Source organism: Haematobia irritans, chromosome 1 (genome assembly GCF_050003625.1).
Source record: "Haematobia irritans isolate KBUSLIRL chromosome 1, ASM5000362v1, whole genome shotgun sequence".
NCBI lineage: Eukaryota > Metazoa > Arthropoda > Insecta > Diptera > Muscidae > Haematobia > Haematobia irritans.
The window spans coordinates 44,618,904-44,640,693 of record NC_134397.1 but is presented as its reverse complement, the minus strand read 5'-3'; the positions used below and the strand labels follow the sequence as shown (position 1 = coordinate 44,640,693).

The 21,790-nt window shown below is 26.8% G+C and overlaps 1 protein-coding gene across 2 annotated transcripts in view; it reads right to left on the bottom strand.

Annotated features, from left to right (window-relative positions):
• The window catches only part of pum (pumilio), a 400,777-nt gene that overhangs the window by 111,358 nt on the left and 267,629 nt on the right, over positions 1–21,790 (bottom strand). For both annotated transcript variants that reach the window (XM_075290160.1, XM_075290161.1), the window contains one exon: positions 14,196–14,243. In XM_075290160.1, coding sequence (XP_075146275.1) covers positions 14,196–14,243 — 48 coding nt within the window. The remainder of the gene's footprint in view (positions 1–14,195; positions 14,244–21,790) is intronic.

Below are 21,790 nucleotides of genomic sequence, written 5' to 3'. Positions count from 1 at the left end.
ATTTAATTTAATTTAATTTAATTTAATTTAATTTAATTTAATTTAATTTAATTTAATTTAATTTAATTTAATTTAATTTAATTTAATTTAATTTAATTTAATTTAATTTAATTTAATTTAATTTAATTTAATTTAATTTAATTTAATTTAATTTAATTTAATTTAATTTAATTTAATTTAATTTAATTTAATTTAATTTAATTTAATTTAATTTAATTTAATTTAATTTAATTTAATTTAATTTAATTTAATTTAATTTAATTTAATTTAATTTAATTTAATTTAATTTAATTTAATTTAATTTAATTTAATTTAATTTAATTTAATTTAATTTAATTTAATTTAATTTAATTTAATTTAATTTAATTTAATTTAATTTAATTTAATTTAATTTAATTTAATTTAATTTAATTTAATTTAATTTAATTTAATTTAATTTAATTTAATTTAATTTAATTTAATTTAATTTAATTTAATTTAATTTAATTTAATTTAATTTAATTTAATTTAATTTGATTTAATTTAATTTAATTTAATTTAATTTAATTTAATTTAATTTAATTTAATTTAATTTAATTTAATTTAATTTAATTTAATTTAATTTAATTTAATTTAATTTAATTAAATTAAAATTTAATTTAATTTAATTTAATTTCATTTAACTTAATTTAATTTAAGTTAATTTAATGTAATTTAATTTAATTTGATTGAATTGAATTGAATTGAATTGAATTTAATTTAATTTAATTTAATTTAATTTAATTTAATTTAATTTAATTTAATTTAATTTAATTTATTTTTTTTCATTTTATTTAATTTATATATTATATGCTATATGATTCAATTTATTAAGTTCAATTTACGTTGAAATTTAGTTTTTTTTTATTAATTTAATTTATTACAATAATAAAATACATTTTCTCAATCTTTATGTCCATTTACCGAAACAGTTAATTACGCAAAAAAAATGTCCCTACTTTAATTAGTTTGTAAAACTTTAAAATGTTTGCCCTATTCTCCCAATGCATTAAGCGAAGTGCCTCTGATCCTCATAGGTTTTTCTAAGGACATCTTGAAGACAATAGGTTTCGAAGGAAATTGCATTAGTAGTTGTTCAAGGCATGTATTACACATACATCAGGCGTAGTGTGGTCTTGATATTTTACATTCTCACTAAACCCTGTGTTATTTGAAAAGGACGAATGACGACAATATGTTCTCGTAAATACCTTGTTGACCTACTTTACTTACTTACCAATGTGAAAGGTAATATGACACTTGGTTTCTGTCTGTGTGTGTGAATGCATGTGGTTTGTGCCTTCTTGTTAGAACATGCTATAATGGAATTAGGATGGATGTCAGTGTATTTCTTTGATGTGTGTGAACGGACGTTAGGGTCCTTGTATTTTAAGATTTAATCCCTTAAAAGAATATAAATATTTGTTTTTTTTAGCACACTTCTAATGGAAGCTCTATTAAAGAGGGAGTGAATGGGGGAGTGGGTATTTCCAATCACATCGTTTAAGTGATCAATAATAAAAGGTACAAAAACTTCTCGCTAACAAAAGTTAGTTTAATTTATAAAACGATTTACCCATTTTAAAGACATTTGTGTTATTTATAATTACAATAGAGTATTTCAATAAAATATTAACATTTTTGATCATTTTACTTAGGGAATGAATCATATAAACCGAATATCTGTTCACCTTAAAAATAAAACTGCACCTTTGCACTAATTGTTCTAATATCCATGGTATGGTATGTGGATATTAATTCTCTATTTTCCCTTGCAATTCCTAATTCATTTATCAGGATATCCAAAGGAATGAGACTATAATCTAAAAATGAAAAACAATTCCTTACATTAATATAATGAAAAGTTGAAGAAGAAATGTGTGAAAAAGACAGAAGATGATATATGGCAGTATACAATGACGATATGGAAATATTTGCCGATATTGTATTGTCGTCTCATATTTCTGGCACGGACGGTATAGACGAATTGTATTTTACATCGTTTAATGAGGAAACATTTTATTATGCTTTAGGCTCAAGAAACTTAGATAATGGAGGATTTTGCGTTTATTAATTTCTTCAATATATATAGCCGTACCAATTATAGTTAATAGGACTTTTATGGAATTTAAATGAGGAAATCATAAAATAGGGAAGCGATTTCGATATACGATACAAAAATAAGTTAACAATAATTTAATAAATGTAATTTAGACTGATTCAATTCAATTAAACTAAATTAATCTCATTAGGATATAGATCACATTTATCTAAATTTAAGTCTCATTTATCTGATTTCATTCTCCAATTTTCTTTCTTTTAACAAAAAAAAAAAAAAATGCAAATTATTACATTTAAGAAATAGCCACAACCATAGAATGGTGACGGGGGTGTAATAAGTTTGTCATTCCGTTTGTAACACATCGGAATATCGATTTCCGACTATATAAAGTATATAGATTATTGATCAGCGAGAAATTCTAAGACGATATAAGCATGTCCGTCTGTCCATCTGGCCGTCTGTCTGTCTGTTGTAATCACGCTACAGTCTACAATAATGGAGCTATCGTCTTGAAATTTTGCACAGAATCGTCTTTTGTCTGCATGCAGACCAAGTTCGAAGATCGGATATAGCGGTTCAAGTTTTGATATAGCCCCCATATAGACCGATCTCCCGATTTTACTTCTTGGGCTTCTAGAATCCGTAGTTTTTATCCAATTTGCCTGAAATTGGAAATCTAGAGGTATTCTAGGAAAATAAAGAGGTATGCCGAAAATGGTGATTTTGGGACCATGTTTTGATATAGCCCCCCCATATAAACCGATCTCCCGATTTTACTTCTTGGGCATCTAGAATCCGTAGTTTTTATCCAATTTGCCTGAAATTGGAAATCTAGAAGTATTCTAGAACCGTAAACAGGTATGCCGAAAATGGTGATTATCGGACCATGTTTTGATATAACCCCCATAAAGACCGATCTCCCTATTTTACTTCTTGGGCTTCTAGAATCCGTAGTTTTTATCCAATTTGCCTGAAATTGGAAATCTAGAGGTATTCTAGGGCCATAAAGAGATGTTGATTATCGGACCTTGTTTAGATATGGCCCCCATATAGACCGATCTACTGATTTTACATCTTGGACATCTAGAATCCGTAGCTTTAATCCAGTTTGCCTGAAATTGGAAATCTAGAGGTATTCTAGGAGCGTAAAGAGGTATGCCGAAAATGGTGATTATCGGAACATGTTTTGATATAATAGCCCCCATATAGACCGATCTCCCGATTTTACTTTTTGGGCATCTAGAACCCGTAGTTTTTATCCAATTTGCCTGAAATTGGATATCTGGAGGTATTCTTGGACCATAAAAGGTCAGCCGAAAGTGGTGATTATCGGACCATGTTTTGATATAACCCCCATAAAGACCGATCTCCCGATTTTACTTCTTGGGCTTCTAGAATTCGTAGTTTTTATCCAATTTGCCTGAAATTGGAAACTTAGAGGTATTCTAGGGCCATAAAGAAGTGTGCCGAATAAATTGTGTATCAGTTTTTGATATAGTCCCCTTATAAACCGACCCTCCGATTTGGGGTCTAGATTCTAGAACTACAATTAGATGTGTTGAATATTGTGTGTATCCCTCCATGTTTTTGGCATAGCCCCCATTAGACCGATATTTCGTAAAATGTCGATTTTGGATCCTATCTAAAGTCGTTTATGGTCACTATTCACAAATCAAAAGTCGACTTTGACTGACTCACATGGAAATTGGAAAAAATTGTATTTCTTTTTTTTTTTTTGAAAGAATGATGCGCATAAAAAACCAAATATGTTTCTTGTTTACTTGCGCAAATTTACATTTTAATTTGGTTTTATCTCTACTTCTCTTCTCGGCAAGGTAACATGAAACATATTTTTGCGGTATTGTGTCTCACATAGAGTTGAAATATCCATATCTCATGTAAGCAAGTTGTTGTCTATTTCTCACTGTGGCAAAATGCATTTGTGTGGTAACTTTGTTTGATTCTGTTAGGAAAGGACCATAGCATACAAATCAACCCTATGTCAAGGTGGTATATGAGAACCAAAGAATTGCCCAGAATGTCTGATGTTTGAATAGTCTGGACCCTCGACTGGAATGTTTATCCTAGAAAGTAAACTCAAATATGTACGTTCTATTCTTTTTCTCCTTCACTTCTGAGAAAGGATGAGTTAAGGAAATAAAACACACAGGACACGCAGTCGGAAAAAAAAAATTGCAAAGCTTAGTATATAGTTAGGTGTTTTTGTTTACATTATTGGCATTGTGTGTGTTTCTTTATGTCAACTGTTATACGGCAGTTACAAGTAGCAACGTGATATGGTATGTTAAATGTTTATTACACTTTTAAAGGGTATCTCCGATGTACCAGGCTCACTTAGACTATTCAGTCCATTGTGATACCACATTGGTGAACTTCTCTCTTATAACTGAGTGCTGCCCGATGCCATGTTAAGCTCAATGACAAGAGACCTCCTTTTTATAGCCGAGTCCGAAAGGCGTTGCAGTGCAACCACTAGAGATGCTTTGAAAACCTCAGAAATGTCACCAGCATTACTGAGGTGGGATAATCCACCGCTGAAAAACTTTTTGGTGTTCGGTCGAAGCAGGAATCGAACACACGACCTTGTGTATGCAAGTCGGGCATGCTAACCATTGCCCTCAAAAAATTTCATTAACTTAAATAAGATTGAAGATAGGTAAAATTAATTTAATTTTATTTTATTTAAAAAATTAATTTAACATAATTAGAAGTAAACTAATTTTAATTAAAATACATCTAATTCTATTTAAGTTAATTTCATCTTAATTAGGTATATTTAATTTTATTTCCTATCGTTTAATTAAATTATTTTAGATTCGGTAATCGATTTAGTTATTTTATATTAATTTACTAAAATTTACTAATGTTTTTAAATTAATTTACTTTTTTTTAAATAAAAAAAATAGAAATTAGTCTAAAATTTATTTTAAATGCATTAATATCCACAACAATTAAAATATTTTCCCCCAAATTGGGGATATTTTTTCGTGAATAGAGACGAAATTTTGGAGATAAGGACCTGGGTATTTGGTGGGGAATTTCCATAAATCTGGGGATTTTTGAGTGGATTTTTTTTTGAGAAATCTTTTTAACAAAATTTTATTTCTAAAGGTAATTTTGCCAAATTTCTATTTCTATAGACATTTTTGTAAAAATTTTATTTCGATAGAAACTTTTGTCAAAATTTTATTTTTATAGAAAATTTTGTCAAAATTTTATTTCTATACAGAAAATTTTGTCAAATTTTTCTTCTATTTTTCTATATAGAAAATTTTGTCAAAATTTTATTTCTACACAGAAAATTTTGTCAAATTTTATTTCTATATAGAAAATTTCGTCAAAATTTTATTTCTATAGAAAATTTTGTCACAACTTTATTTCTTTAGAATATTTTGTCAAAATTTTATTTTTATAGAAAATTTTGTCAAAATGTTATTTCTATAGAAAATTTCGTCAAAATTTTATTTCTATAGAAAATTTTGTCACAACTTTATTTCTTTAGAATATTTTGTCAAAATTTTATTTTTATAGAAAATTTTGTCAAAATTTTATTTCTATAGAAAATTTTGTCAAAATTTTATTTCTACACAGAAAATTTTTTCAAATTTTATTTCTATATAGAAAATTTCGTCAAAATTTTATTTCTATAGAAAATTTTGTCAAAACTTTATTTCTATAGAATATTTTGCCAAAATTTTATTTTTATAGAAAATTTTGTCAAAATTTTAATTTTTATAGGAAATTATGTAAAAATTTCACGTCTATAGAAAATTTTGTCAACATTTTATTTCTATAGAAATATTTGTATTTTTCTATATTTCTATATTTGTCAAAATTTTATTTTTATAAAAAATTATGTCAAAATTTAATTTTTATACAAAATTTTGTCAAAATTTTATTTCTATAGAAAATTTTGTAAAAAATTTCACGTCTATAGAAAATTTTGTCTAAATTTTATTTCTATAGAAAATTTTGTCAAAATTTTATTTCTATAGAAAACTCTGTCAAAATTTTATTTCTATAGAAAATTTTGTCAAAAATTTATTTCTATAAAAATTTTTGTCAAATTTCATTTCTATAGAAAATTTTGTCAAAATTTTATTTCTATAGAAAATTTTGTCAAAATTTTATTTCTATAGAAAATTTTGTCAAAATTTTATTTCTATAGAAAATTTTGTCAAAATTTTATTTCTATAGAAAATTTTGTCAAAATTTTATTTCTATAGAAAATTTTGTAATTTTTTTCTATAGAAAATTTTGTCAAATTTTATTTCTATATAAAAATTTTGTCAAAATTTTATGTCTATGTAGAAAATTTTATCAAAATTTTATTTCTATATAGAAAATTTTGTCAAAATTTTATTTCTATTGAAAATTTTGTCAAAATTTTATTTCTATAGAAAATTTTGTCGTAATATTATTTCGTTATTGTTGTGTTTGATCTCAGCTTAAAGCCATGCATTGACTAAACTACAAGTGTAGCTTAACCAACAGAGGAAAGTAGAGAATGCTGATGAGGAATGTGGTAATTCCGAAACAGCTGTACATCCAACCATCTTGCAGTCTATAGGGCTTTGCCCAAATAAATTTGACAAGCATACTTTTCCTCTGTTGGTTAAGCTACACTTGTAGTTTAGTCAATGGATAGATTTAAGCTGAGATCAAAAACAACAATAACGATTGAAGAGAAGCCAACAATAACAAACAAAACGAATTTTATTTCTATAGAATATTTTGTCAACATTTTATTTCTATAGAAAATTTTGTTAAAATTTCATTTCTATAGAAAATTTTGTTAAAATTTTATTTCTATAGAAAATTTGGTCAAAATTTTATTTCTATAGAAAATTTTGTCAAAATTTTATTTCTATAGAAAATTTTGTCAAAATTTTATTTCTATAGAAAATTTTGTCAAAAGTGTATTTCTATAGAAAATTTTGTCAAAATTTTATTTCTATAGAAAATTTTTTTCTATAGAAAATTTTGTCAAAATTTTATTTCTATAGAAAATTTTGTGAAAATTTTATTTCTATAGAAAAATTTGTCAAAATTTTATTTCTATAGAAAATTTTGTCAAAATTTTATTTTTATAGAAATTTTTGTCAAAATTTTATTTCTATAGAAAATTTTGTTAAAATTTCATTTCTATAGAAAATTTTGTTAAAATTTTATTTCTATAGAAAATTTGGTCAAAATTTTTTTTCTATAGAAAATTTTGTACAAATTTTATTTGTATATAAAAAATTTCTATATTCATCTATATTTTGATGATAAATTTGTTTGAAAAAATTTAATTTCTCCTTATACAAAAATATGTCATCGTTTTGGAAACAGGGATTTGCACTGAAACATAATGCAATTATCATTTATCACGAAGCTTTGGCTTGATGATGATGATGATAACGTCAACAACAACGATAATGTTGCACATAATTACTATAATCAAACAACATCTATGACAGTATCACTAGGTCTCTGTGGTAACCATTTGCATATGCTGGGGAAAAGGACCAAGAAGACTAGGCATAACATTTAAGTTTCACCATGACATCGAGAAGGGCTTTATGGTTACATTTTCACAATACTAGGGAAAATAAACATCCATTATGCTTCAAACATAAAACACATGGGATAAACAGTTTCATTTCCTCAACTCATCGTCAATTTGTCTCTCCCTCTTTTTTTTTGTGTTGTTGCAACAACCCTTCTCAAGTGGTCTAAAGAGGATGCTCTTATTACGTTGCAAAATTAGCCTGAAATTGCCTGTTGACACTTGTTTCATAAGCATTTCTTTGTAAGTGAAAGAGGGCGAAGAAAAAAACCGAAGAAGAGAAGATGAAATGAATGGTGCACATAAACTCACACAAATGTACAAAGAAAACAACAATCTCAATTTCTTTTGCTGTTGTTGACTCCCTATTGCGTTGCAATTTCCTTTGCCATTTGTGATCCCTAAAGTATGCAATAAATTTTGTTGATTGCAAAAGCCCAGAATGTATGCAATATGGTTTTATGCAAGTATGACAAATGAAAAATGTTGGTAATTTTTTGTGAATTTGTTGCTGTTCCTTTGATGATAAATTATACCATTTGAAAAGTTAGGATCTAGCCAAGATCGTGAAGAAAATAATTAAATGAGGATAAGTGAGAAAAAACACTAAAATTTCAACACAAACCGTAGAAATGATCCTCAATGATTTATAGTGTTTGCAATAAATTTCGGTAATAATTGACATATTCACAAAAACACAATGAAAAAAAAACACAGTGAACCCACCACGAAAGAAAATTTTATTTTTGGATTCTTTTAGATTAATTCTAAATCGGGCTTTTAAGGTCTCTAAATATGCAAATAAAAAGACTTTACTTCATATTTTTGTAATTTGCAACTTCTTCTGGGATGAATTTTATTGAAATATTTAGACTTTTTCATATTTTCGATATCATTGTTAAAAGGTAAAAAGTGACGGCACATGAACACCATAACATGAAATACAAATTTAAAATATTTTCAAAAATAAATAAATAAAATCTAAATTAAAATATCACAGAGCTTTTTTCTTATGGCTACGATCATTTTTGAAAAAAAAAAAAATAATAAATTAATTTTAGAAAATTTGTATTGTATTACAAACGATGATGTCATGCCGATTTCATACAAATAAGTAAATAATTTTCGACAATTTTCTATAGAAAATTGTGTTAAAATTTTATTTTTATAGAAAATTTTGTCAAAATTTTATGTCTATGTAGAAAATTGTATCAAAATTTTATTTCTATATATAAAATTTTGTCAAAATTTTATTTCTATATATAAAATTTTGTCAAAATTTTATTTCTATAAAAAATTGTGTCAAAATTTTATTTCTGTAGAAAATTTTGTCGACAAATTCAAGAAAATTTATTCAACATAATTAATTTTTTTTCACTTGTTAAAGAAAATGTCCACATTTGAAGGACAAAATTGGAGTCCAAAATTGCAAAAATATCTTTAGTGCCATACGAAGTTCATGATGGGCTCATTGTTGGTAAAATTTACAAATTTTAAGAAATTCTGATTTATTTTGGGGGAGACACGAATTTAGTTAATCTTTATGCTTCATTTGTGTATAATTTTTTCTTCAGTTTTAGTTAATTTAACTAACGTACGCAAAACATTATTAAAGTCATGAAAAATTACTTAAATCGTAATAATTCCATGAACTAAAATAGAATTAAATCGGCTTTAGTGAAATATAGGGTTCACTTTTTTTTTTTGAGTACACAATAAAATAGACATGATATGATATTTTACCAATATTTACCAACGAATTGTTAAATATATGTTTGAAGTTTGATAATGCCTAAAAGTATGCAATTGATTTTTGAGTTTCATCTACTTCAAGTTTGTATAGAGATTAATACGAAGAATTAATTTGAATAATGGTCAAGCTACTGAAAATAAAACTAAAACTTTAACAATAGGAAGCAACTTTGATAAAACATTTTTTGGTTTTATCGATTTTTGGTTATTCTAGCACCTATAAATATGCAACTAATTTTGAAAATAATTCTCATATTCTCCATAAAGACAAAAAAGTGATATTTTAAAAATGTTAACGTGATATTTATTAAATCTTTTTGAGGCCATTTTTTAAATCCCTAAAAGTATGCACTAATTTTGATAAATTGAAATGTATCCGTTCTTTATTAAAACCGCTGACGCTTTCATTTGATTTTTCCATATTGCTTAATTTCTCTTGAGCAAATGTGATAACATACATAAATACAATTAAATGTACACACAAAAAAATTTTTTTTCTGATTCAATCACGAAATTAATTGATCCAATTAATTTTTAATTTAAATGTCTTCAATCACAGAAATGATAGTATCAATTAAAAAATTAATTGAAGGTCAATTAAAAAGTTAATTGATCCAATTAAAAAATTAATTGATACTATTATTTTTGTGATTGATTTTTGTTTCAATTTTGAAAATTTGTTGAATCAATTAAATTTTTAATTGAATTAAATTTAAAACTCAATTAAAATTTTAATTGGAAAAATTTTCGTGATTTTTTTTTGTGTGTAGATATTTGTAAAATGATATAATTTTTTCCTACCATTACATGCCAATCAAAATTATTCACTTGAACCTTTATTTTCATTTAACTTTTGATGACCAATACTCTGAATAATAACAGGGATGAATGGAAGTATTTCAAGTACATCTGCTAATGTCATATATCACGAGTTACATCATGATGATAATCCAAACGTAATGCTTAAATTTAATGGTTGAATGACCTTTCATGTATTCGAAGTGAGGTAATGGAAAAGGAAATAATCAAATCAATAGCTAATTAAGCATATCAAAACTTTACACATTTGCATAATAAAGGGTAATCTATAGAGGAGAGAGTACGATTACCATCAACAGAAGCATTGTCGATTTCGATTTACCAATCATTGTGAAGTAATTACATCCTCCCGCCATTTGTTTTTCCCCAATTCGAAAATGTATGGGAATACCAATAAATTTCAAATATCAGAAAAACAAATTTCGACCACATCAATACCAAAGGTTTCTGGGCAAAAATCAGGAACAAAACCAAATAATATTGGCAAATAGTCTTTTCCACATAGCCTCTATTACTATACCATCAAATAGAGGGCTTCAAATTTTATTCCATGTGCTGCAAATATGCATACATGCGCAAGCAATTTTCAATGTATATGCAAATTTTGCTCCCCAAGCTCTCAACAAAAAATTTCCCTATTATCTAAAGCTGTTTTTGGGGGTAGTAGTACTCCTATGTTGCCCACCATCGAATGTCCGTGTAGTAGTAGACTTGCCTTTATTACATTGCACCAAAATATTTTTTCCTTTGCTGGATGATGGACATTTGCTGAACATAGTAAATTTTTGTGTGTTATGCCATATCTCCTCCACTGAGTCCTGTGCATTTTGAGTTGATTTAATATCGATGCTAATGTGGTTGCTGTTGACATCCCCTAGTGGAGTATGCACACAAACCTATATGAATTTGTATCTATATGTGTGTGTGTATGTGTAAATTGGCGTCTATGTTGATTTTTAGCTGAACTCATTTGTTGTATTATCACATCTAATCAGTGAGTCATAAACAAACAATATCCTCTTGCAATGCCCTTTAACTCCAAATTTGTTGTTGAGAGAAAAAAGCTGGGAATTTGTATTCCATGTTACCAAAATGTATTACAGTTCGACCTTGATATGAAGGCAATACAAGAAATATAAAAAAAAACTAATATATAATTTGTTCATGGAAAATCAAAATATTTCCTGAACTGTTGAGAAAACTGTAATTTTAGAATTTCTTTTTTATATATGTGCGATGAAGGTTTTTTTATTTTATTGAGGACCTACTGTGGATGCGGTTAGTCAAAAATTTTATTCATTCATGTGCGTTATTCATGTGCGTTGAAGGTTTTTTATTTTATTGAGGACCTACTGTGGATGCGGTTAGTCAAAAATTTTATTTGCTTAAATTGTACATGTACGTGATTTTCAAATCATTAAAAGGATTGCATGATTTATCAGTTTTTATTTAAATAAATCCCAACTAAATGTTTGCAAAAAATATCAGGTATGATAATGAAATTGCATGCTACATTTTTTCTAAATACTTTAAATGTATAAAATTAAATAAAGTCATAAAATCTAGGAAATGTAAAAATACATATTATCATAATGTTATACACACAAAATTTTTTTTCTGATTCAATCATGAAATTAATTTATTCAATTAATTTTTTATGTCTTCAATCACCGAAATTATAGTATCAATTAAAAAATTAATTGAAGGTCAATTAAACAATTAGTTGATCCAATTAAAAACAAAATAATTGACACTATTAATTTTTGTGATTGATTTTTATTTCAATTAAAAAATTTGTTGAATCAATTAAATTTTTAATTGAATATTTTTTAAAATTCAATTAAAAAAAATTTCGTGAAATTTTTGTTTCCGTGTAAACTATTCTCCTATGACAAGACGTCAATACCAGAACTTTAAATAGCAATTTTCCAATTATGTGGAGTACACTGTGTAAATTGTTTCCTAACGATAAGTAAAATAATCTCATTTTGTTAATAAAACATTTTTATTTAAATGGTTCCTTTAAAGTATAACAGCTATTTTAACTGTTATAATAACAAAAATAAGTAAAATAAGCGCATTTTGTTAATAAAAACATTTTTGTTTAAATGGCATATCATAGCCATTTTAATTGAATAGTTATTTGCTTTAAAGTATAACAGTTATTTTAACTGTTATAATAATAATTTTATTTGTAAAACATATATATTTTGATGTATACATCAAAATTAAAGGTTTCTGTTGTACAAACTATCAAAAATAATAATGGAAACTAAAATCTGCATATATTATCTCTAAAATTATTACTAACAAAGAGTAATTCATAGATAAATAAGCTTTTTCATTTCATTGAATGCTTTTATTTTATGGCGTTATGAAATTAAATAATTATAAATCTTTAATTTCTGTTCTATGTTATGAATATATAAAAAAGTATATACATACTTTTCATATTAATAATATTGTCTCCGAACTACTAAAAATCATTGAAAGTAAAAAAAAATTCATTGACAGGCACACACCAAAATATTTTTTTCTGATTCATTCACGAAATTAATTGATCCAATTAATTTTTTAATTGAAATGTCTTCCATCACAGAAATGATAGTATCAATTAAAAAGTTAATTGATCCAATTAAAAAATTAATTGATACTATTATTTTTGTGATTGATTTTTGTTTCAAAAATATGTTGAATCAATTAAATTTTTAATTAAATATTTTTTAAAACTCAATTAAAATTTTAATCGGAAAAATTTTCGTGAATTTTTTTTTGTGTGTATTTGAAACAATAAAATTTAAAATTTCCCATTAAAAAAACAGATAGGTTAAAAACAGATTAAGAATTACAAAAAATAGGGCAAATTATTTAAATTTTGCTAAAAAAAGAAAAATTGCGAATTTTTGAAAATCTTTGTCTTGTCTGGAACGTTTGACATCGTTCCAGAAATGTGTTATAATCCATTAAAAAATCATAAAAAATTAAAAAAAAAAATTATTCGTCAAATTATTACAAAATTTCTTAAATCACATGCAAAACACTGGATTCGCATCACACCTTAAGAAGTGATGCAAATTCAGTGCAACAGCTGTTGAAATGGTGGACATCCGTCCTATGACAAGCCCATGTTAAGTTCATCGCTTCTGCGTCAATTTTGCACCAACTTCCGGATCCAAAAAGAACATTTTCACTACTTTTTTGGCGACGCATTTTTTGAAAATTAAATAGTTTTATTTTTATAGTACATGTAGTATACTATAGCTGTTTTGACTGTTATAATGATTAATGAGTAGCAATTCATTTAAGGTATAACAGTTGTTTAAACAGTTATAATTACAATTTAATTTGTAATATATACAAATTTCGAAAATTTAAAACGCTTCCATAACAGTTCACTGTTGCCAAAACTTTTGCAAGATAGTCCTTATAAGCACTACCAAATTATTAATTCATGTAAAAAGTTACTTCAGACTTTGAGATAATAGTAGAACTTTTAACTGTAATATAATTATTTTGGGGACATATTTAGGTCTAACAAAATATTCTCTATAAAAGGGAAATCTAAATTAAATAAAATTACAAACAAAAAAGAGCAGCAGGAAAGTATTATTTTTAAGTAGTATTTTTTGTTTTATGGAAACGTCAACCAATATTAAAACGAGCCACAAGAAACATTAATGGTTATAACAGTTTGTATGCCAAAAAAGTCAAAATTTGTCAAACAGTTTTATAAGACTGATAACACTTGAAGAGTATTTCTTGCACGACTATTTTCGAGAAAGTCGTATAAAATGATTTTATGAGACAAAGATAAAATTTATATTAAACATTTAAATCAATTTCAAGACTAGTAACTGTTATAACTATGAGTAAAATTGGCGTTTATTTTACTCATAGTTATAACAGTTATTAAATTTAATACAATCGCTAGGATTTAAAAATAAATAAGAAAAAAAAAAATAAAATGCTTACATTGTTCTGATTCAGGGCATTTGTCAGCACGTCGTTAACGCCACTTACCTAAAATAAAAAAAAAATAAAAATCACATTATTAAAAGAATTCATAGAATAGAAAATACAAGCAAAAAATCCGATAATAAAGTGCAACATGATAGTATTAATTAAGAGCACACCAACTAAGAAACCAATCCCCACCTCATATTGATACTTAAATCTTGACCTTATTTCAATTATTTGATAAAAAGAACTCAACTAAGAAACCAATCCCCACCTCGTATTGATACTTAAATCTTGACCTTGTTTCAATTATTTGATAAAAAGACCCAACTAATTAAAATAACATCAATTATTTGTTGTCTATTAAATGATAATTATGTTTAAAACAATATTCCTAGCTCATACTAAAATCATATTTTTAATTTGCTTTACCTTCGTAAACACAAAAGAAAATAATGATGCTTTTATGAAAAGATGTTTAGGTATAGAACAAACAGAAAATGTCAAAAAGAAAGACAGAGGTTGAGTTTTGTGTGATAGATGAGTATATGAATGCTTGATGAGGTTTTTTTCTATAAAAAAAAGTAATTATGTTAAATAGTTCTAAGATATAAAGGCCAGGGGAACTCCAAACATATAGTCAAATAAATGAAATGGACATGACAATCAAGGAATAATAAAAGGGTATTCAGTTTTGGAATTTTATGAAACAGTTTATCTTTTGTACGAAAATACCTAAAAGTATGCAACTAATGCAAATTCAATATTCTTTTTAAATGAAAAGTAAAATTTAAAAAAAAAAAATGCTACAAATTGGAACCCACTAATTCTAAAAGCCCACATATATTTTTTCAGCTTATTTAGTTTTTAAAATGGATGCTCAAAATAAGTAAGGTATATTATATACACACAAATGCCCCAAAAGTATGCTACAAAAATTGATAGAACCTTTTTACCTTTCATTAAAATCCTTTAAAAATTTTTCAAACAATAATTGTCTGTAATTACTTATAATAGTGAAATTTTTATGGAGTCCACAGAAAAATTCCACAATTTAAGGATTTATGAAATTTTCCTAAAGTAAAACTACGAGCAATAAAGAGTGATTTCATCGAATCTGCTGTGTAAAACTTGACTGAATAGGTACTAATTAGATATAGCCTCCTTTTGCTATATATAATTTTTTCTCTAAAATATAATTAATTGTAAATTTATTTTGTTTAAAAACATCCCTAAAAGTATACTACGATTTTTATAAGGTTTTAAGGTATGTTATTCCATACCGACAAAATAGTTTATTACAATAGAGAATATTGGACCAATTTACAAAATTTCTTTTTGCTATATATAATTTTATCTCTAATGCTTAGTACTAAGTTCGTTTCTACGAAAAACGAATATCTTCATCTATCTCCGTAAATAGGTTCTCAAACCCAAGGATGTTACCTTATTCATGCGAAATAATATGCCTGCCCAGTTTTTCGTGCGAAAAATCCAGGGTTATATAAATATGAGTTTTAAAATGCTCAAATCAAAGATTTCGCATTTATTCCGCGCTAACGCTTTTTATGTGGGGTATAACAGGTTTTCGTGCGAAAACGTGATCTTAGTACTACACACAAAAAAATTTCACGAAAATTTTACCAATTAAAATTTTAATTGAGTTTTAAAAAATATTCAATTAAAAATTTTATTGATTCAACATATTTTTTAATTGAAACAAAAATCAATCACAAAAATAATAGTATCAACTAATTTTTTAATTGGATCAATTAACTTTTTAATTGACCTTCAATTAATTTTTTAATTGATACTATCATTTCTGTGATTGAAGACATTTCAATTAAAAATTAATTGGATCAATTAATTTCGTGATTGAATCAGAAAAAAAAACTTTTTTGTGTGTAGGCTTAAACTAAAATTAATAATAAATTTATTTTGTTTAAAAACATGCCTAAAAGTATACTACGATTTGTATAAGTTTTTAAGGTATGTTATTCCAAAAAATAGTTTATTAAAATAGAGAATCAAATTTGCACCAATTTACAAACTTAAAACAAGAAATGAATGAATAGAAAATGGGTCAATACAAATTTTTAAAAACATTCAATATTATCCGATCTTCTCAGGAACAAATATATTAAGAGGTCCTCTCACTCTTTAATCTTTAAAATTTGATTTACTAAAATTTTTTAACAAAGATATGTTGATGGATTGAATACTAAGTCTTCGAAATCTACAGGCCTTTAAGGCCTAGATACAAATGTCGCATATACCTTAATATATACTACAATATGCTATACAATTTATTCACTCCTAAAGTAGGCAACAGAAAGTGACAAAATATTATTTCCCAGCAAAATAAGAGCTTCCAAAAAAGTAGTTTGGATACCCAATCTGTGATCCGGAAGTAGTGCAAACTTGGATCATCTCCAATGAATTTGTCATAGGACGGAAGTACTCCATTTTTGGATCCTTGGCATTGCTTTAGAAGTTGTGCCCTGGAAGTTAATTTGAACGAAGAAATTTAAAACACGAAAAAAAATTTTTACCAATTTCATTTTTTTAACCATATTTTTTATTACACTATTATTTTCCTATTATCTAACTTTTTACAATTTGAAAAACTTTTTCGCTCCGACCAAGGGTTGAACCTGGGTTTGATGGCACCATAACAGAACGCCTTAGCAGACTCAGCCACAAACGTCATTGAACATAAAGCGTCGAAAGGTCAATTCAATTGTTTGTGATATGGTAATACGACACCAAAGAATAACATTATAATTGCTTCTCGAGATGTTCTTTATTAGTATGAACGAAAAAAAATAAGAAACGCAGGTTCAAATCTCACCAGGGGCAATTTTTTTATCATATATATTTATATTTTTCTAAAAAAATATTTTTTATGTTTTGCATAGTTTTTATTTTTTATTTTCGGCATATATTTTCGTATAAACATATCAACAAAAAACTTAAAAATCCTCGTAGTTTACAAACCCTTCTCAAAAGAACTTCCACGGAAGCGAAAAAGTCAAACGGCACAGGTTCAAATCCCAGCGGGGATGCAATTTATTTTTTATTATTATTTTTTATTTTTTTTATTAATTTTCTATTTTTTTTTTTGTGAAATTTAATTGTCCAAAATTTGCAATTAAAATAGCCTGATTGCGTATTTTCTAATACTGCACAAGAACTGCATCGGAAGTAGAAAAAAATCATTGGGGGATTTAAAAAAATCAATGTGGGATTCTGGAGTGGGCTTTAAAAGAAATGTTTGTTGAACAACTTCCAATTTTTTTGCTGGGTTTTTTTAACACACACAACTATGCCTTATTCCTTCCATCACTCCAATATTTAACCTTTAACATCAATTTTCAACATGTGTCCATTAAAAATATAACAAGATAGCATCTTGTCACTTTTGTAGCAACAACACAACCCCGACTCTCTATATCCTTTCATCATTTCCGGTAAAAAAAAACGAGATGACAATATCTATCAAAAAGAAATTTACATTTTTATAAGCAAGCAAATAAGAATTTTTTTTATAATGATACCAACAAAATATATCCTTTGCTTTCGTTTTAGAAGAAAAAAAAAATAGATGAATTGATGCTTGGTTGGTTGATAAAAAGGTAAGCAAAGTGGCAAAACAAAGCTCAAATATGAATAGGAAAAAAAAAAATACTAAATAAATACAAATATAGAAAGATGGTCCCAAGACAATTATTTCGTTTTTTTATTCAAACATTTTAAGAAAATTGCTATCCTTCAGAAAATAAAGATGAGCCAAAAGGAAATGAAGACAAAAAAAAAACCGAAAAGCAAACAGAACTACCACATTTCATCCAGGCAACCCTTGCAAATGTCTCCGATGAATGTAGAGTGAGAGTAGAATAGTAGCAAAGTTATAGGACGGTTGCTCCCCAATGAAAATATATCCACGAGCAGTTAAGTAAACACAAATACGGAGGTAGATAAAAAAAATACTAACATACAAGCGACGACAAAATATCCTTTTTTACTAAAATCAACTCAGGGGACACATCTGGGAGTGCTCATATTTTATTTAGGTCTGTTTTGCGATTTGTTGTTATCACTCCAAGACAAAATACAATATTCTGAACATTGTTGTCATTGAGTGAAAGCCAGCAAAGGAGTTTAAATAAAAACTGATAAAAAAATAAACGAGTATATAAAATAGAAAGTAAATATAGGTAATTTTTTATTGATCACAGGATTATCCTTGCACCTCAAAAAAACACACACAGAAAATTTACCAAAAGCCCTAAAGATAAAATAATGAAGGTAGGGGATTTCAAAAAGCCAGTGTTTAATAAAAAACAAGTTTGTTAAAAAAATCTGTTCTTTTTTTTTCTAAGGCAAAACCCCTTTTGTTTTTATCATACTCTATGGCTTAAAGCAATCAGAAAACAATGACCACCAAAGGGGTCTAAAATAGAGATATTTGAAGGGGTCATATATAAAAGGGTTACAACTATTTATTTTATTGTGGTAATTTTGGGGTTCATTTCACTTGAACGCCATTGGGGGATTTACCATATAAATCCCCCTTCATTTTGAAATGGGTTATATATTGATATCGTGTTGTAGACAACAAGTAGGCAATGAAAGAAAAACACATTTTTATTTTTATGGGAGGCTAAGTGTATAAGAAAATCACCAATAAAATAAGAATTTTAAAAATAAAGTTTTCTTAGAAATTTGGTTGTTAGAACTCAAAGGATATTGTTTTGAAAAATATGTTGACTAGATTACGAAAAATTATGCAATGAAAGTGACATCTCTAAAGTATGCAACACAAATTAAATCATCCTTAGAATATGCAATGAAAGCGATATAAGAATTATTTAAAATAAATTATAATGCAATAATTTACTATACTATAATGAGTTCAAACGAAAAATAAATATAAAAATAATTGCATGGCTTTTCCGTCATTCTGAAAAAAATTATATCATCCTTAGGATATGCTAACAGGTTGGCTGATAAGTCCCCGGTCTGACACATAGATGGCGTCGCTAGTATTAAATGCATATTGTTTTTATATAGTACCAACCTTCAAATGATTCGTGTCAAAATTTGACGTCTGTAAGTCAATTAGTTTGTGAGATAGAGCGTCTTTTGTGAAAAAAATGGAAAAAAAAGAAATTCGTGTTTTGATAAAATACTGTTTTCTGAAGGAAAAAAATACGGTGGAAGCAAAAACTTGCCTTGATAATGAGTTTCCGGATTCTGCCCTAGGGAAATCAACAATAATTGATTGGTATGCAAAATTCAAGCGTGGTGAAATGAGCACGGATGACGGTGAACGCAGTGGACGCCCGACGAAAACATCAAAAAAAATCCACAAAATGATTTTGAATGACCGTAAAATGAAGTTGATCGAGATAGCAGAGGCCTTAAAGATATCAAAGGAACGTGTTGGTAATATCATTCATCAATATTTGCATATGCGGAAGCTCTGTGCAAAATGGGTACCGCGCGAGCTCACATTTGACCAGAAAAAAAAACAACGTGTTGATGATTCTGAGCGGTGTTTGCAGCTGTTAACTCGTAATACACCCCAAGTTTTTCCGTCGATATGTGACAATGGATGAAACATGGCTCCATCACTACACTCCTGAGTCCAATCGATAGTCGGCTGAGTGGACAGCGACCGGTGAACCGTCTCCGCAGCGTGGAAAGACTAAAAAGTCCGCTGGCAAAGTAATGACCTCTGTTTTTTGGGATGCGCATGGAATAATTTTTATCGATTATATTGAGAAGGGAAAAACCATCAACAGTGACTATTATATGGCGTTATTGGAGCGTTTGAAGGTCGAAATCGCAGCCCCATATGGAGAAGAAAAAAAGTGTTGTTCCACCAAGGCAACGCACCGTGCCACAAGTCATTGAGAGCGACGGCAAAAATTCATGAATTGGGCTTCGAATTGCTTCCCCACCCACCGTATTCTCCAGATCTGGCCCCCAGCGATTTTTTTTTTTAGACCTCAAAAGGATGCTCGTAGGGAAAAAAATTTGGCTGCAATGAAGAGGCGATCGCCGAAACTGAGGCCTATTTTGAGGCAAAACCGAAGGAGTACTACCAAAATGGTATCAAAAAATTGGAAGATCATTATAATCGTTGTATCGCTCTTGTAGGAACTATGTTGAATAATAAAAACGAATTTTGACAAAAAAAATGTGTTTTTATTTGTTAGACCGGGGACTTATCAGCCAACCTGTTATGAGAACGACGTACAAATTATTAAAAAAAAAATTAATTTAATAACTAAATAAATAAATTTAAATAAAAATCACAATTAGATAAATGCATGGTACTTTTTCCATTCTGATTACTTTATAAAAATGATTGTTTATGATATACTCGAAGTTTCCACAAAAATTTTCTATAGAAATAAAATTTCTACAAAATTTTCTATAGAAATAAAATTTCTACAAAATTCCCTATAGAAATAAAATTACTATAAAATTTTCTATAGAAATAAAATCTTTACAAAATTTTCTATAGAAATAAAATTTCTACAAAATTTTCTATAGAAATAAAATTTTGACAAAATTTTCTATAGAAGTAAAATTTCTACAAAATTTTATATAGAAATAAAATTTCTACAAAATTTTCTATAGAAATAAAATTTTTATAAAATTTTCTCTAGAAATAAAATTTCTACAAAATTTTCTATAGAAATAAAATTTCTACAAAATTTTCTATAGAAATAAAATTTTGACAAAATTTTCTATAGAAATAAAATTTCTACCAAATTTTCTATAGAAATAAAATTTCTACAAAATTTTCTATAGAAATAAAATTTCTACAAAATTTTCTACAAAAATTTCTCTAAAAATAAAATTTTGACAAAATTTCCTATAGAAATAAAATGTTGACACAATTTCCTATAGAATATTTCGGTTTATAAGTTCCAAGAATTTTCAAATATTTTTTTTGTATTTTCTTCCATCAAACATAGAACCGGAAAATGCACGTATTCAAATTTTACATATCTTTTTTAAATTGAAAAGAAAACATTGCCTACATTAAGGCTTGAAAATAAATTGTTACGAAAGAAAGGGAAATCAGAACAAAATTAATGTGGTGTGAAATATTCTTTTGGTTTGGTTTTTGTTACATTCGTACGACCACTTTCAATTCACATTTCAATTTACATTCTCCCCATTACAGAACAGAAAAAGAAGAAACTCAATCCCTTTTCTATGTAAACCAAACCCTATGTGAAAGCGTGGAGAACAAGGAAAAATCTTTGTATAATCACAATTTTTATATTCTCCCTATGTTCTTGTCATTTTCTATGTATATTTAAGATGAAAAAAAAATGAAAAAATCATGTACTTATATAAGCAAGCACATCTATCGCACATATAAAAAAAATGAAATCCAACAAAAGCGAAACCCAAAGAACCTTCAAAATCCTCCAGGCAATTCTTGTAAATAAAAAAGCCACGATAGAAAATTATATTTCATAGCCTTAAGGCTTGAAATAAAATGAACGCGTCAATTCTTTAGAGCAATGGTTTGGACATATTAACTGATTTTTTTTTTACAAAGGCCTTGTAGTTGATTTGATGCG